This window comes from Streptopelia decaocto (assembly GCF_964273445.1).
Source record: "Streptopelia decaocto genome assembly, chromosome: 3".
Classification (NCBI taxonomy): Eukaryota; Metazoa; Chordata; class Aves; order Columbiformes; family Columbidae; genus Streptopelia; species Streptopelia decaocto.
In genome coordinates this window covers 85,036,345-85,053,669 of record NC_138656.1, presented here as the reverse complement: position 1 = coordinate 85,053,669, position 17,325 = coordinate 85,036,345, and the positions used below count along the sequence as shown (strand labels likewise).

The window sequence follows — 17,325 nt, the reverse complement described above, 5'->3', positions numbered from 1 at the left end:
AGAACGGCGTGCGGCCCCGCACGGAGTCGGCACAGACACCGACCCCCCATCGCGGCTGCCCCGCCCCGCTGAGCGCGCATGCGCGCCCTCTCCCGCCTGCGGCTCGCGGAGCGACCGTTCAACGGCCGCGCTGAGGGAGGTGGCGCTGGGTCGAGAGCCATAGCGCCGCTTCCTCTTCTCGGCGGCCCGCATCGGGCAGGTGGCGGCGGCACGAAGAGCCATATGACCGCTCCTGCCTCCGCTCCGCTGGGATTGTGACCCGTGCGGGCCAGGTGAGGCTGCCCAGCGCGCATGCGCGGCCGCTCGGTGTCCGCGGGGCTGCAGCGCCTTCCCTGCGCTAGCTCGACTGGGCCGTGCGCCTGGGAGGGACTGGCTGCTGAAGGGTTTGTATCCAGTCGTATTAAGCGCAAATCCTGTCCTTAAAAAATCCCGGGGTCTCTGGGCGAGGCCGGCTTGTTGGGCTGCACGGCGTGGTGCTGAACCTCGCCCTATGTTAAACACCAGGCCTCTCGTTCCAGGTGTGTGCGGAGGACAGAGCGATGGCTGTCACAGTGAGAGAGTGCCTGGAGCTCCAGCTGCTGGAACTGGAAATGCTCCTTTCAATGTTTCCCAAAAAAGGAGAAATAAATCTGGATGAGGATGCCATGCCTGGCATGCAGCGCTACCTGAGAAACACAGATGGAGCTCTGCCCGCACAGCTCGGATATTCAATTGCTGTTGATGTAGGGGAGGCTCAGGTGAGAAGTTCCACGTAGATATGTGTCATTTTCTTTACTCCTAGCGCAGACACTAAGAAACTCTGCAAGGTGAAAAAGGGGGAAGTCCCCCCACTGATTTGTGTTTAGAGTGTTAAAAGTAACAAAATACTCTTGTTTTTAATTGAGTCTTAACTTGATTTGGGCAAGAAAGGCTGATAGAATCACTGATGGGAATGGATATCAGCGGCACCAAAGCATTCACAAGAGCTTAGCCAGCATTGTACTTATATGAGGGTTGTTTACTGTTTACAAAGAGTTGTGTGTTACAAAGGCAACTCTTCCTTCATGGGAATACCTGCGTTGGACTTGACTTTATTCTAACAAAACTGCCCCTTATTTCTCTCTTCCACCCTTGCTACAGGTACTAACGTTCATTGATCTGTATTTGAAATAAACTAATGTAAAAATAGCCCCAGATAGCAGAATACTATTAAGAAGAGTCACACAAACACTAAAAAAAAAACAGCCTATGTACTTGAGCACAAACCCCAACATTTAGAATATAAGGAGTTCCAATAATTTATCCAGTTGAAGAATGGGTTATGTATGACAATTAAGCAATGTAAATACTTGCATAGAGAATATAGCCATTAGTGTAGGTCTGATGACACAACAATGCAATGACTAGAAACTGGAAACCAACAAACTCAACCTAGAAGTATATGCATTTTCCTAGGAATAAAGATAATTAAACATTAGAACGATTTACTGGGTAACAAGATTATTTGGAAACTTATGTACAGGCTTAGGTATAGTTCTAAAATGTACCCCTTCACCAGCTTCAGAAATCTTATGAACTGCATAGGGAGGGCTTCTGCGGGAAGTTTTTTTTCCATGGCAGATTATCAAGGAACCGAGAAAGATAATTAGTCATTTTACAATTCTCAAAAGCCACTTGCCCCTTGACTCTGACAGACTGGTAGTTTATTGCTGTAGCAGCACTGAGCACGTACTGAGAACATACAATACAAATATTGTAGAAGTACCTTCTTTCAAGCCATGGCATTATTTCTGTAAACAGCAGAAGGTAACATTAGATAGGTTGGGAAGGTCCTAGCATGGTGCAACAAAATGAAAGGAGTGGCCGGAAGGGAAGTGGAAGAAGTAATTCCTGCCTTTAGGATGTCACAAACTTAATTCCTCAGAATCTGCCTTTGACAGGGAAGAAGAGTCTAGCATGTCTTTCAGCAGCTGAAGAATTTCTTTTTGTGTGTGTGTGTTCTGTTTTTAAGGAAAAAGTGGAATTGCAGGTACTGCTGCCTCATATGTATCCTCACGTAGCTCCTCAGCTTTTTGCAAGATCCAGTGCCCTGCACAGGCAGCAGCAGTTGCAGCTCAGCACTGGTCTCACTTCTCACATCGCCTCTTTAGATTCAGGGGAACTGTGTATTTGCGAAGCTGTGCAATGGGTGAAAGACAACAGCCTGCCTTACCTGGAAAACAGCAAGATCTCTTCTGAAAGTGCTTCAAAAGAAGTCATAGTTAAAGAAACATTGCATCGCATGTGGATCTACAGCCATCATATATACCGGCAGGAACTGAGGAAGAAGATTTTTGACTGTGCAAAGAAGTTAAATCTGACCGGCTTCTGCTTAACAGGGAAACCTGGTGTCATGTGTGTGGAGGGACTCAGAGAAAACTGTGAAGAGTTCTGGCATGCTGTTAGGTATCCCAACTGGAAGCATATTTCATGCAAGCATGTAGAGAGCATAGAAACAGAAGGAAGCATTGATAATCTTCGTCTCTTCCATGCTTTTGAAGATCTGCAGTTTCAGGCACATGGTGATTATGGCCTGAGGAATGACTATCACATGGATCTTGGCCAGTTCCTAGAATTCCTGAAACAACATCAAAGTGGACATATTTTTCAGATTCTATTTGGTGTTGAAGGCAAACTTTCAGACAAATAAGAGAAACTGTAAGGTGTTTTAATTTTGGACAGCAAGAGATGATGCTAACATTGGAATATTGTGCCTTATAGCTACTGTGAAAATGGAAACTGTTTAACATACGCAAATAATGGTTCAGGTAGCTAATATGAGCTTCTGTTCTGAATTGCCACGTATTTTTCTGAGACCCTAAAACTCATTTGTCAGTATGAGACATGCCTCAAACTGCTTGCAAGGTGATAAACATCCCACACTCTAGTATCCTGTCTCACCTATACTGTGCTGTGTGTTACTGAGCTGCAGTGCAGACCTGTACTTAACTTCCGCATACAGTTGTGGGTTACCAAAGCGGCTGCAGTCACAGATTACTGTGGTTTCCAACACAGAAGCACACTCAGCTCAAGGAAATCTCACTGCTACATTAATGGATTAGTGTGTGCAATGTTTTTTACTACATCTCAAAGTATCTGCTCTCACTTCATTCAACTAATCCATGAAATGCAAAGGTTTGTGTCCAGCGACAGGACCAAGTTTTGCTTCTAAATAAAGGGTGGGGCGGGGGGAGAAAGAAGTTGAGATGACCTGTCCCTTGAATGCCTTGGGTAGTACATATATTGTCAATACCACCATTTTTGCAATTCTCTTCGTATCATCTTACGGTCTGCTTGTGTTAATAGTAGTTTTTCAGCTGCTCAGCTCCTGACATTTTATATTTGCATTGTTAGGCCAAGCACCTTGGAAATGAAAATGTGTGAGTTGAGACAAAGTTTAATGTTTCCTTTTCCCCATACATTACAGAAGGAAATACATGTAAAAATATGAAAAAAAATACTGTATACATTAAATAAAAATCCATATAACTTTACCAATCTTTTCTATGTCAAATTAGTACTGAGAGACAATTTTCCAGTAGCCTGTAACAGGAAACTGTATTAATGGCTCATTAGGCAGCGTTTTCCTACAGGGTAGTATGCTGAGTGTGTATTTAGATGATAGTGAATTGCAGTTGTGTCTTCCAATTTATAATGGATTATCCTGTTTAAATGTCATCAATATAACATGTACATGAAGAATGCTACTGAAAAGTCCCCAGTAGCTGTGCCTTGAAGAACCACCAGCTTACTGCCTTCCACTTTGTCACTGAGCACTGTAATATGAAAACTGGTACTGAGCAATAAAAGCAGACTTGGTGTTGAGCTGTACAGGTTTGGCTGTTCAAATCTAAAAACCAGGACATTTATACAGCAGCTATTTAAAGACTATGCTTCAGTACACTCAGCTGATGATTACAAAAATAACAGATATTATTTTATTTCAATAAAACATAAGGAAGTGTTGTAGTACGTTTTTACATAATAATATATTGAAATACAGAGGACGGCAGTATTTCTGGTTACTCAAAATGATTATGAATGTACATTCTTTCACTCACATTGCTTGTATGACCGTAACTTTGGCCAAAAGCACAGTAAGGCAAAAAATGTTTATGGGTTCCCCATATGCAGTGAGGGAGAAAGTGCTTCTCCCTCTTGTGAATTCAGGACCTGCAGTCTGCGGCTGTGGCAGAGCTAAGGGGTTGCACAAATAGTTAATTTTTGGTTTTGTAGAGATAATCTCAAGCATGTCAAACAGTTCAAGTACAAGCTGTTTCCAGAACTGTCCAGAAAGTATATTACATTTTTCTTGGAGTGGTGATTCTGTAACAACTAATAATTCTTTGGGGTTTTTTTAGAACGTTGATGTATGAGCACAGATTCCACCTGATCATGACTCAAAACATTTTGCATTCAGTCCTGTTGGGAAGTTGCCAAATGATAAACTTTTTTCTTTAAAGTCGCAAAACTAACCAGTTTAGAGATAGGCCTTATCCACAAGATTTCTACCAGAAGGAAAAGGGAAATCTGCGCAGGAGGACGGTCAAACAATTCAGAGTTAGAGCTGTGTAAAGCTTTATTCTGAGCACAAGCTTTGTTCATTTTTTCTACAGGAGGAAACTGCTGACAGTACCATCCAGTCACGTATCCTCCTAAGGAAAACCACAGCCTCAGGACTTTTATTTCTGGAAATGCTAATTATGAATTCAGAATAATGCAGGTCATGAGTAGTGTCCCTGGATGCTTCCAGTGAGGTTTGCAGAGGGAATCACTTTTTTTTGGTAGAAGAATAAGGGTCACTGCCAGGTATCACTTTTGATAACTGTTAACAAATGGGAAATGGGAAAAAAAAAATAACATATCTTTAGTTGACATTAGTATATAGATGAACACATTCAACATACTGAGTTCTCAATGAAGTTGTAAAAACTATTTTAAAGACCATACTGAAGAGATTAAGCTAACCAGATCATTCAAATAGTAGTAAGCAAAGGAAACAATCAGTAAATACTATAGAATTAATAAAATGTGTTTGCTCCCCACATAATGATGGACTCTTCCCCCATAATAATTATTCATTTAGTAGACCTCAGCTGGGTGATTTGAGAATTTGTTACAAAGAATACTACTTTATCACATATGATGTGTGTTTAAAAATACTTTGGCTTCAAATATTACAGTAATTCATTTGGTTTAAAAACATACCACTAGCTGGATGACTGATGTTTGTAAGAAAACATCTAAGTCAAAAAAGAAGCCTATTCATAACATTTTGATACTCCTTTTTTTGTCAAGAACATGGACTCCAAGCACTTCCATGAATTTGAGGCCAAACAATTGCAGTGTATCAGAACAGCAGTTATCTTGGTGGGGGAATGAAATCTTTGATCATTTACAAGACTTTAGCTTTTCAAAGTAATGTTAAAATATTATAATTCGATGTGAACAAAAGGATCTGCAGGTTCAGTTCTTGTTAGAAAATTTTAATTACTCCACACAGGAATGACTAATAAGGCTTTTCTTTAGAGGAAAATATTCTAATCTTACTGTTGTTTAGAAGTTCTGCTGTTGTTGTTGTTGTTGTTGGGGTTTTTTGTTTGGTTTGGTTTTAAATAATAGCTTGACAATTCATGCAAATTACATTGTGACCTGTAATGGATTAAAAAGTCATAATATATATTTCTTAATTTTTCATGGCACCATTTGTCTGCTTAACTTCTTATTGACATTTGTGACAAAGTTCTCAAGATTCACCACTTATTTTGATAACAAAAAAGATCTGTCAAAATCTAGTGTAGGATATAAATAACCAAACAACACAAACATATTTCTCAGATTAATTTTTTATTTTTCTGGTTTATAATTAATATGATTTCTTGATCTGAGTTCCTAACAAATATTACAATTTAGAAAAAAGTTTTCTGCATCTTAAAAAATTAGCTATTCTTAGGCTTCCTAGGCAGAAAATGTTCTTAATATTTTAATGTGTTTTAAGTGCTGTTAGTTTGTTCAGTAAATATTCACAGTTTCACTTTCATGGCTTCTTCAGGCCAGGTATAGGAGTCAGCCACAAAGCAATTATAATCAGTGCTGTAAACCTGAGAGCGAATGATAGCTTCGAGGTCCTCAGGCTGTGGGTAGGTGGAGGCAGTGTTATTCCTGTAGGCTTCTTTTGCAATCTGGAAAGATGCATTAAAATCCTAATTAGTGCTGATAAACTATTTGAGCACATTTAACAGGATTTAAAAGCAGGAGGTTGTTCAAAATCAAGTAACCCACACATCTGAAGAACACCTACTTGAGAAAAGTGTATCTTTTGACTGGACATTCACCTAGGAGACAAAAGAAGTTTGACAGACTGGCTTTTAGCACCAACACTTTGGAAGGATCTGCTTCGAACTGTGTTTGGCAAATGCTCCTACTTTGAATAAAAACAAGACGGTCTCCTTCCTGCGCTCCTCGGCTCTCCCTCTAAAACAAATGTTTTCACTTGGTGAGAAGCTGAGACCCTAAGTGGAAGAGTTACTGTATTTAGACTTCCTTTCTTGGGTTAATCTGAAGCCCAACCTGACCTAACTGAGAAGCACTTTGGGTGTTCATGTTCATCCTCAGGTCTGTGGCCATAATTATCAGGGTTGAATGAGACCTGAATTTATACCCCAACACTTGGTATTCCAAAAAAATTTGAGAGTATTCCTCGTCTGGAAAAGGCAGAGGCCATCACTAAATCTCTTGGGCTGTATGAGACAGAACAGGTATTTGCAGGAATAAAGTTTCAACAGAGATCGGACAGAAAGAATTGTTTGGTAACATTTTCTCTTTATACATTTTATATAACACACAATTAGAGGAGTAGTTTCCATCACTGTGTTCCTGCCAAATGCACAGGTAGTTTGATTTAGCCTGAGGAATCTATCTAACATTTTGACATCTACAGAACAGAGTTACTACTTGCCTAAGAAGATGTGAACTGCAAGAAGGACTTTAAAAAGAAAATCTACAGAATAAGTGAAGCTAGGAAAACTGTTTCTTGCATGAGGGCTCTCTGTTATTCTTTCAAAAGAATATGCAATAAGTGGAATTATTCACAGTAAGGTGACCAAGAGAGAAAACAAAATTGGAACCAAAAAGATCACAGAAGACCAGCAAAATAACCTCCTAAAATATTGAAAAAAACTCTCTAAAACACAGAATGGGGGGGAACTGGGATAAATACATTATTTGAAAGCTTCCTCTTCTCCAGGGCAGCCCAATTTCTTGGAAAACTGCAGGTTTAGGTCAGTTACTGAAAATCCATCTGCATCAGCTCTGTATTTGCCAGTAAAAAACAATCAACTGAAAAACCCCTGATTCAAACCTGAGCCATAAACAAGAAGCACCCCCTGTAGTCAGTTATTCTGATAGGCCAGAGTAAGGATGCGAACAAAGGGGAATAGTGCTCGGAGTAGGGTGACATTCACTCTCCTGACAGGCAACCGATAATCACAAAGGGGCAGAACCCTTCAGCTGTGCAGCTCACGTGGCTGTGAGCCTGGGGACCTGCTCCCAACTGGTGGAGAGTACAGTGTGAGCTCTGCAGACATCAACACTTGCTGTAGCTCCGTATCCTTCCTTCACGTATTCAGATTAAATTTACATTTATTCATCGAATACTGAAACTGCTAGTTGGCAAAGACTAATTGACGTAAACCATCTTCAACTTGCTTGAAGCTCTGTTAGTTGGCTAAATAAAATGCTCAATTTTATTGAGAGTGTGGGAAGAAAGGAAGCTGCAAAAGAGTGAAGTGACTTACCCTCACAGCAATTTTCAGCGACACCTGCTGAATAGTGACTAATGGAGGGTACAGACGACCTTCCTGTAAATTCTCCTCTGAAACCTCCTGAGCTATTACCTAGAAATAAAGCAGACATGTTTAACCTGAAATGCAGATGCAACTATGGCTTTATTAGACAGTGATCCAGTCTTAAGCAAACGTTTTTTCTTTGGCAAATCATACCGATACTCCTTAATCCACCTAGGCACTGTTTTTTACAGCCAGTCTTATCATGAGGAGTAGCTACACAAGAGCTAGAAATTTAGGGAGTTATGCTCTTTTCTCACTCAGACATTAAGACTTACTAAAGTCTTGAGTAAGTCTGTGATACACATTAACAAATAGCTCATTGTGAGATAGAAATTCCAGCCGTTAATTGTAGTTGGGTCAAAGACTTCTAAAATTAAAGAAGCACATGTTATTCTGACAGTTGTCACCCTGTGCAGGGAACAGAGTTGAAACCCTTTAAGTGTAAAATGCTCTGAATAAAATTACTGATGGCTGAGCCGGTTTGTTGTGTGTCCAGCTCACACATTTATAGCCTGTATGAGATTATAAAAGAAAGTGTGGCCAACCACAGAACTAAGTAAAATCAAAACAGGATTCTCCAGGGTCTTCAAAGCCCTGCTGGTCACTGTAGTCAAATGCAGAAACAGAAAGTCTAATGCTAAATTCTGGCTTCCTGGGACAGAAAAAAAACAGTGCTACTAGACGAAGGCTGTCCACTCCACTGGAACACTGCAGTGGGTCTGTCATCTCAACCATGCCAAGTAAGTAAAGAAATTGGTTTGCTCTTTGCTTGATTTTTCACCAGACTGACGAGGGGAAACAGGAATGATACAGAAGTTCCGATGCACGTCTGAGAGTAGTGTTGCCTCTATGGCCTGAATATGCTTGTTTTGTCTTCCTAGCAAGACTGGAAATGTTTTGTTTTCATCTCCTGCAACAAACAGATCAGGAAAGCATGGCAGAGTGGAGAAGCTGGTTTTTACTGTTTCTTCATTGGCCATATGAAAAACCTTCTGTTACCATGAGGTGTGAGGATGTATTCTGCAGAGTGAGGAGAGACACTGCTTGCACTGTCTGCTTATGGGCTTGCCCAATGATCTTCCTCTATTCCTACAACAGATACCTCCTAAGAAGCAAGGGGTCCCGGAGCTGCCTTTGGGTCTAATGAGATTTCTAATATCATTAACTAAAATTTAGTCGTCATTTGGGGATCTGAAATAAAAACCAGCATTTCGGGGTGATCCAGATTGGAATATGCTGAGCCTGAGAATCAGCTGATGCCAGTTTGCTAACCTGTCTTCCACTTTGTAATCTCTGTGGTGGACTTGAAGCTTTCATTTCTTTAACTGCCTAACTTTCTACTATCTAGGGAGCCGGGAGTTAGAACCAAATCTAAATATCTTCTAAGCAAACTAAGGACAAAATTAATATATTAAAAAGTGGTCTGAATTTATGCAGTTTTTAATAGCTGCCTTCACTAACATTCTCTACACAAGTTATTAAAAACAATTAAGAGAGACTTGCATTAACAGAATCCAAATTTTAAATTTATCTATCTTGCTTTGGGACAGAAAGGAAATTTCTCGGGGGGGAAAGTGGGGGAGACACACATCCCTTGCCCTTTGAATAGCTGGGAACACACAACAGGCAGAAGAAAAGGAGGTTCTCGGTACAGTGCAAGCCCATAATTCTTAAATCTGTTCGAGTTTATGAGCGCTTTCCATTGATATTTAGTACATCAGGCTTGCTCCTAGAGTATATCCTTCTGTTTACTTTCATCCAAAAGGAAACCAGTCCCCCTCCTCTCCCAGGACTATGCTGCACTGTGGACCAAGGTGGAGTGTGTCAGGTCACCAGGGAGATGTGCTCAAGAAGACCATTCAGATGCAAAATAAGAGATTAATGTAGAGGTACTTCTGGTGGCGCCGTCAGCAGAAAAGATACACTTTTGTGCAATTACAGCTTAGATAACAAAAGGTTAGAACCAAGTCACTGACTGGTCCAGAAGTGTTGGGATACTGTTGCGTGATGTGACTTGTAGTGGCACTCTGATCTGAACAGCATCCAGTGGAGCCATCTGTGATCCATCAAGAGGGTCTGGAAACACCAGGAAAGTCCAGGAAACATTGTGAAATGAAACAGCATGGCCCAAAAAGCAAGCAGGAAGTGCGCTTTTGATGGAACATACTAGGAAGATACTTGAAACAGAGGACCTTGTATACATTGCTTGCAAACAACTAGGACTGCATAAGAGATGCCTGGCTACCATCAATTCATGCTTTCTGGCAGATGTAGGTGAAAAGTTTGAATTAAAGAGCAAACGCTACAGTAAACTCCAGATTCAAAGAGAAACAATGTTCTCTTCTGCAATCCACCCAGCATGCTGGTAGGTGTAGTAAGTTTTTCCAGTCAGAATGGAAATGCTAACAAGAGCAACAAGAGATTATACTCTTGTTGAGTAAAACAGGTAAAGGAAAATTATTTGTTTACACTTTAATGTGATATTGAGAAATATAGCAGAGCTAAAAACCCACTAGGGGGAGCTAAGACAACGTAAAATCTAGTTTTTTCTTTCCATAATAAGACCGAGGTTATTTAAAAATGATAAGCAGCCCTTTGATAATAAAACAAGACATAGATCTCAATGTGTGACAAGGAGCTTACAACATGAGATTTCTCCTGTTAGCAGTTTAGTGGAGCTCTGCAGGAATGATGAAATCTGAAGAAATCAACAGCAAGTTGCTGTTAATCTATTGCATCACTGAAAAAAAAAAAATAACAAAAATTGTTTCAGGACTAGAGCACTTCTGTTTTGTGATGGGATTGATACAAAACAAGCAATAAAACATCTGGGCAGTGCTCGAAGTGGGAGAGGTATCAAGCTTAACTATACAGGTGCCTATACAGATGCCATTCTATTCCTTCCAACATACTCCTGTGACAGCATGTAAAACTATGCAAAAACACAGAAACAAGCATTTTAAAGAGAATGACACCTTGTTCATGAGGTCTCTGAAAAATGCTCCTTGAGAACATCAGTTCAGTGGCAGGGGAAAAAATGATGAATCAACATTTTGAATTATAAAGAAAATAAGAGGTGACTCAGAAAATGTCATTATACCAATGTAGAAACCCACAATGTAACGTCGCTTTGAACACTGTGCCTTTTCGCTCCACCCACTTCAAACAAGAATGGGAGAGAATCATGAAGGGTATAAAGAATAACAAGGATGATCAAAAGGTTATTTTTTGTACAAGGAGGCAAAAAATAATAAAACAGACTTTGGGGAAAAAAAAAGGACTGAAAGAGAATAAAAAAGGCAACTGAAGGTGAACATTTCTCATGGCACTAAAGGGAACCCAAATCATCAGACAGCAGCAAATCATACGAGGAGAGTTTCTTTTTCTACCTAATTCACAATTAAATTGTGACGCTAATTGCCAAAAGACCTTCAAATGTATAAATATGTTTAAAAACCCGCTAGGCTCATTTATGAAAGAGAAAACCACACAGGGATAAAACATCCAGTGCAGTAAGCACAGGCTGCCAGAAGCTGAGAAGCCATTTCAGCAGAAGGATGACGCTCCATTTTCCCCTTATTTATCCTCTTTTCCTCAGCTTCTGCTACTGATTACTTTCGCAGGAAGATACAGAGGTGTTTGGATCTTAGGTCTCACCCAGTATAGCTATGTTCATGTTTTAAATTTTAATTAATTCTAGCTTTTAATAAAGAAATTAGCTAAGCCTTATTGCAGAACCTAAACGAAAGGCAGCCAAGATAGGACAAATGGCATAAAGCAAGTGGTGGCATCTTGGGTTTTGGAGGATGTATTCTCTATAATGAAAGGATTTAACAGGATTATTTCTGGAGTAACTTAACTGTAGGTCACACATGCCAAGAATATTTCATTAGTTCATAATTCTTTGTCCCTTTTGTTGTGTTTGGTAGGACTTAGAAGAATAGGTAATGTCCCTTGTCATCACAGAGCAATTGCCTGAAATCAAGAGGTATTACAGCAGACAGTACCTTAGATTTATCATCAAAAATCAAAGTTACATTCTATTTTACTTGGCATGAAGAAAAGAATACTGAAAGTAGGATTTGCTGTAGTTACAATAAGCTATTTGTGACTTTTATCAGATTTGAGAGGTGGCAAAGCATGAAGACAGGAGGTGCAGGCAGTAGCCTGGGCTGCTTAGTGCTTTATGCTTCCTTTTTTCAGGTAAGCTACTGCTACAATCTGAGAAGGTCCCTCTGTCTAAAATGCACCATTTTGGTGCTTTAAATTTTGCAGCACCTTGGGCACTTCCATTTCAAACAGAGAATACTAACCAGTATTCTAAAATCCATGTGAAACACTTTTGATTTCACCATTCCATTAAAAAAGCCAAGAAAACAAAAGAAAAATCACTTTTGCCTTTGCTTTGTACTGTAATTTCAGCTAAGGGCCTGGGCAGCCCTCCTGGCCTTCACACTCCCGACTCCTCTTCTGGCATAGACTCCTCTGAAATCCACCCATTGTCACCTTGCTCAGGAACCGCCTGCAGCTCACCCAAGTCCCCATCACACACTGTCTCTCACACAAACAGGGACACCAGATGTACCGCTCTTAGCTCCAGCCATCAGGCCAGCAGCCACCCATGGACCTTCCCGCCCACAGAGACTTTCCATGCAAGAAAAAAGAACAGATTTTTACATGGCAAACTTTTCCACGGATTTTACTAGAGGATGGCATTTATGTAGCAAAGCCTCTGCCAACAAAGAAGATCCAGGAGAGAACCTCTACCTCAAGAGAAAATTTAAAAGCTTCCCCGTGATTTCTGATACCATTTTACTTCCCTGTTATGTTTCTTTGTTCAGAACAAGTTTTTTTCTGACTTAGTAGCCTGCCACTTGAAACATCATTCAGTCCACGTATGTGTCACCTCTCATCCAGCAGCATTCTATTTATAGGAACCATTTCACCCAAACCAAAGTGAAGCAACTTCTAGAAGGAAATAAGACAACTGTTTAACACAGCAGTTTAGACCAACAAGCAAGGATCACTGTATCCAACTGAAATTACAGGGCAGGATTTAAAGGGAGGATATAATTGCTCCAAGACTTACAAGATGGATCATTGCCCTCCTAAGATGGTTAAAGCCAGTGGAGACAGTCTGGGCTTTTTACTAATTTTAAAGATGGAAATTGTGAATATCTTTCTTATTGAGGGCAAGCTGCTGGCAAACTTTTTAAAATATGCCATAGTATGCACCTTAAAAAAAAACCCTGCAGAAAACCAACAAGAGCAGTGTGCAAGTGCTCATTCTTCTCCTGTATGTGTTGAAGATACAATCCTGTGCATTTATGATGTCCTACTGTAAGACTTTGAATGTCAGATTTTGAACAATCAGTGGAAGCAGGTGGTGAATGACTCCTAGAACCAAAAGTGTTTGCTCTCTGTTCATCTCTTGCCCACTGAGTGGAGATAAAGGAGAGATCACATGTTGGATAATGTCAGAACAAAGATCATTAAAAAATTGCCTTAAGAAAGAGAAGAATTAATGCAGAAAAGAAAGAAAACTGGAAGAATAACATGGCAATTTTGTCAAACTCTGGTGCAAGGAACAACAGAGCAATAGAGCACTTCCCTCAGCTGTTGACGAGGCAGGTCCACAAAAAATGATGCCAACAGCTCTGCTCAAAAATAGCAAAAAGCTAAATGAAATTCAAATGATTTTTGCAAGCAAAACACCCACAAAAATCACCCCAAACCTACCAACATCCAGCTATAGTTCCTTTCAATCTAAAATGAAACGTGTGCATATGTGTGCAAATAGTACATACTTACATTCACCTGTGGTAATACAGTACTGAAGTCTTTTTCCCTTGCCAACAGAAGGTGAGGTTTACGTCGCATGACCTTTGGACCAAGTATTAACTTTTTAAAAATAACTTGTTCAAATAGAATTTATAAAAAACAACATACCTTGCAAATAAACACCTGACACAGAAAATACTATTTTTCCAATTTAAAAGATAATGTTTAATTCTTTCTGTTTCATTGTTCATTATTACCAAGTTATTAAATTAAGGAATTTAAATAATTTTTAATACAATACCTCAGCAGTGGTGAGGAACACGTCGTCGCCAATATGTTTCAGTCCACATGAAATAACACCAAGGGCAACGCCTGGGAACACATAGGAATTGTTGCCCTGTCCAGGATAGAGAGTTTGTCCACTTGGGAGAGTCACAGGATCAAAAGGACTTCCACTGGCAAAAATGCCACGTCCCTACATCGTAACAAGAAAGCCAAAGAAAGCACGTTAGTTCCGAGGACACTGTTGAAGTATTTCATACATCTCTTTAAATGTCTACCACTGCGGAAGCTGGATTACATCTATTTACTATGCCTCCTGAGAGAGTAGTAGAACCACTAAAACAAGCATGTCTTAAGATCCTAGAGATCCCTGGCAATTCCCTGTGACTGTCTGATGTCAGAGAGTGACAGCTGCCTTGTTCAGGTAAGACCTGTCAGCACAATTCAGAGGACGAGAAGGTGAAAGCCAGCCCTTGCTATACACTTTGTGCATCCATGTCAGAAGAAGGATACCTGGGAAGAAGGTATACACCTGGAGCTCTAAAACTCAAAGTGGACAATACTGTCATGGTAGCAATAGGTAATGCTGCTGGATTTTTCTCCCAACATCCACAAAAATGAGACTGAGGACCCTAAACATTGCACTTTTGGATACGGCAACTTTTGAGGAGCTGTGGGGACAGGCTGAGAGCCCTCTGTTGCTCCCAATCTCCCCTCTTCAGGCCCCTGCACCCACTCCACAGGTCAACTGAACAACAGAGGTGGAAGCTCTGTCTTAGAAGTATCATCCCAAAGCGCAACTTATGGCAGAAGCTGGGGATGGGACTTCCTCTCCTAGGACCTTGTGGCTCCCCTCATCATAATATACTGAGCAGTGTGAGGACACCAACTCAGGCACCAGTGTGTGATCATCCAATACTGATAAACCCCTAGGATGTTTCCCAGTAGGTTTTTGGGTAGTGCCAAGTAGCACTGTTGCCACCAGGGCACAGGCACCATGCACAGACTGGTCCCAGAAGGCAGTGTGGAAGACTCAGCCTGTTTGGGGGAATTAGAGAGTTTAGCTGTACAGATGGACAAGAGAACTGTCTCTAACTCATTTTATGTTGTAGTTCACACAGGATCTCTAAATTTCTTCCCAGGACGCAAACACGGGTGTAGCCCCACGCTGGCACACAGCACACACCAGGCAGCTGCCAGGAGGAACAAAAGCCTGTGGGGTGGCCCAGATGTGGCCACAGGGCTCGTGTTGCTGACAGCTTAACATCAGCGAAGGGGAATATTAGGCCTGGTGTCATTCAGCAGCATGCACGTTCAGAGCTGTGATACCACTGCAGATGGGATGGCAGGGGCCTGCGAGTCTGCTGGAGTCTCGCTGTTCCCCTGGGATGAGTAACACCCCGATGGGAGCAGATGCTGGCAGCATTGAGTGCCATTCAAGGGTGACAGAAGAGGCTCCCCAGAGGTGACTCACCTGCAGCACTACTACCCAGGGTGTCCCCAGACCATTCCCGATACACAGGGAGAGAAGTGATTCTACAGCGGGCAATGCAGTTTTGGAACAATGAGGGGAGTGACACCGCACAGGCTCTACATCCGCAGCCCAAAGGCCCTGGCTCTTGCCTTGCTGGGGAGGGACCACCCTCAAATTTAAGCGGTAAATTTAGGTGGGGAAGAAAAGCCAACCTTTATGCTAGCACTGCTGAAGTGATAAATGTCACTGTTAAATACTTCAGAGGCGCTTTGTATCAGAAATATCTATGCCTATTTTAGAGAACTAGAAACATGCATTTTAAAACACACCACTGTTGCTCTTCAGCTCTTCAGAAGAATATTCTGTTTGCTTTGGTGTCATGCAGTATTATCATGGCCAGCTCATAATACATTTTGGTGACAGATCAAACACTTCAGTGTGTCTTTTGCTCTGCCTACCAGATGTCATTACCCACTATAGCCAGCCCTTCATGTCGGCCACTTCCCTGGCTCCTGCACTGCGCTGTAATTGTGTGCTGTGCTGTGCAGTGGGGAACAGACTTGCTAAATTTGTCTTTTAAACACTGCAAAACCGTCATTCAAACTGCCCTGCCTTTGACAAGAAGTCCAAACACAATCCACTGTGAAACACATACAGTCAAGTACTCATGCATTTCAAATTCTAGACTGAATGACACGGTAACGTGTTTATTAGCACTTCCGGAAAAGAATTTTAAATAAGCAAGCAGAGTTCTCGTAACGTTCAGCTATGTTTCCATAATATAAATATTTGTAAAGGAATCAATCACTCCAGTTCTTAATAAATAATTATTTTAAAGATACTATTTTGCATATTGAAGTATTTTCTTACCCTAAAGAGTGTTTAGAAAATCTCAAATGAAAAGCATGCCACTGTATGTTTATGCTGCACAAAGTGGTACAGTTCAAAAATAGGTATAAGGCTTTAATGCTTGATGGTTAACCGATGCTTTTGTGATAATAAAACCTATGAGCCTTGTCTGACACCAATAAAAGCTATTAAATGTTTTTATGAGAGTGCAATCATGTATTGACTTCACTGAAATTGTCTTCATAAAGTCTGGAAAACCTGTTACTGAATTTAATTCATTTTATCTACACACCTGATTAGTTCTTGCTACTCCACCCTCTGTCTTCCTCCCATTTTAAATTTCATTTCAGATTTATTTTTCACTACATATAGTGGAGAGATGTTCATCTTTGGTTACCTCTGTATATTTGTAGCACTGCTCAGCAGTGCATTCTGCTTTGCTGGTAGGATTGCTGAGAGCAAAAATAATAGGACGTTTGTTGAAAGCGGCCATATCCTGAAGGATTTGTTGAGTAAATGCACCACCAATTGCAGCAACTCCTAAAGAAGAAAAACACACACCCAAGCAGGCAAATGCAATCAGTTTAAGATAAGACATGCGTGTCACTTTTACATGAACAGAGCTCCTTTTACTGCATACTTCCCTCTTTAAAATGGAGTTTGATCTTTTTCCTAACATGTAGTTAAAATCAAGTTTTGTTTAAAAGATTCTGCAACACTGAAACCTCAGTATTATCCCTAACATAAGGCAGGACCTATTCATGCCTGCACAGTTTGGTGAATTTCTCACTTGACTTTTCTCAGGCCCTTTATATAAAATAGAAATGTATCACCCAACCTGCAGCTAAGTCCAGTAAGGAGTCCGAAGGTACAACTCCCTCTCCTAAATTCTCATGCAACAGACTGGACAGTTTCTCCCAAATCTAGTGTGTCAGATTTCCCTTTTTTTCTGACATGATGAGTAAAGTCTCTGCCTTTTACAGGTGATCACTGTCATGTCCAGCCTCAGCTGATGGATAATCCCAATTTTGAGTCTAAGGCTTCCCTGGCAGCAACAATTTTTTTTAATACATC

At 40.8% G+C, this 17,325-nt stretch overlaps 2 protein-coding genes across 3 annotated transcripts in view; one reads left to right on the top strand and one right to left on the bottom strand.

Moving 5' to 3' along the window:
* The first annotated feature begins 64 nt into the window (after window positions 1–64).
* Window positions 65–5,783, top strand: RWDD2A (RWD domain containing 2A). Of its 2 annotated transcripts, none has more exons than XM_082048819.1 (3): window positions 65–272; window positions 519–737; window positions 1,991–5,783. In XM_082048819.1, exons 2-3 carry the CDS (start codon window positions 540–542, stop codon window positions 2,666–2,668), a joined length of 876 nt encoding a protein of 291 aa, XP_081904945.1. In that variant the 5' UTR covers window positions 65–272; window positions 519–539; the 3' UTR covers window positions 2,669–5,783. The 2 variants fall into 2 exon arrangements, with proteins under 2 accessions (XP_081904945.1, XP_081904946.1); XM_082048820.1 differs by having other exon boundaries at window positions 65–383.
* A 75-nt stretch (window positions 5,784–5,858) lies between these two features.
* Window positions 5,859–17,325, bottom strand: part of ME1 (malic enzyme 1) — a 168,661-nt gene continuing 157,194 nt past the window's right edge. Inside the window, exons 11-14 of the mRNA XM_082048817.1 lie at window positions 16,649–16,791; window positions 13,948–14,121; window positions 7,815–7,913; window positions 5,859–6,200 (exon numbers count right to left, since the gene is read on the bottom strand). Coding sequence (XP_081904943.1) covers window positions 6,042–6,200; window positions 7,815–7,913; window positions 13,948–14,121; window positions 16,649–16,791 — 575 coding nt within the window. The 3' untranslated portion in view covers window positions 5,859–6,041. The remainder of the gene's footprint in view (window positions 6,201–7,814; window positions 7,914–13,947; window positions 14,122–16,648; window positions 16,792–17,325) is intronic.

Excerpts from the sequence above, each read along its gene's own strand:
- RWDD2A (XM_082048819.1), top strand. The coding sequence starts at position 540 with ATGGCTGTCACAGTGAGAGAGTGCCTGGAGCTCCAGCTGCTGGAACTG. Across the intron at positions 738-1,990 it reads TTGATGTAGGGGAGGCTCAG|GAAAAAGTGGAATTGCAGGT; the intron begins GTGAGAAGTTCC and ends TCTGTTTTTAAG.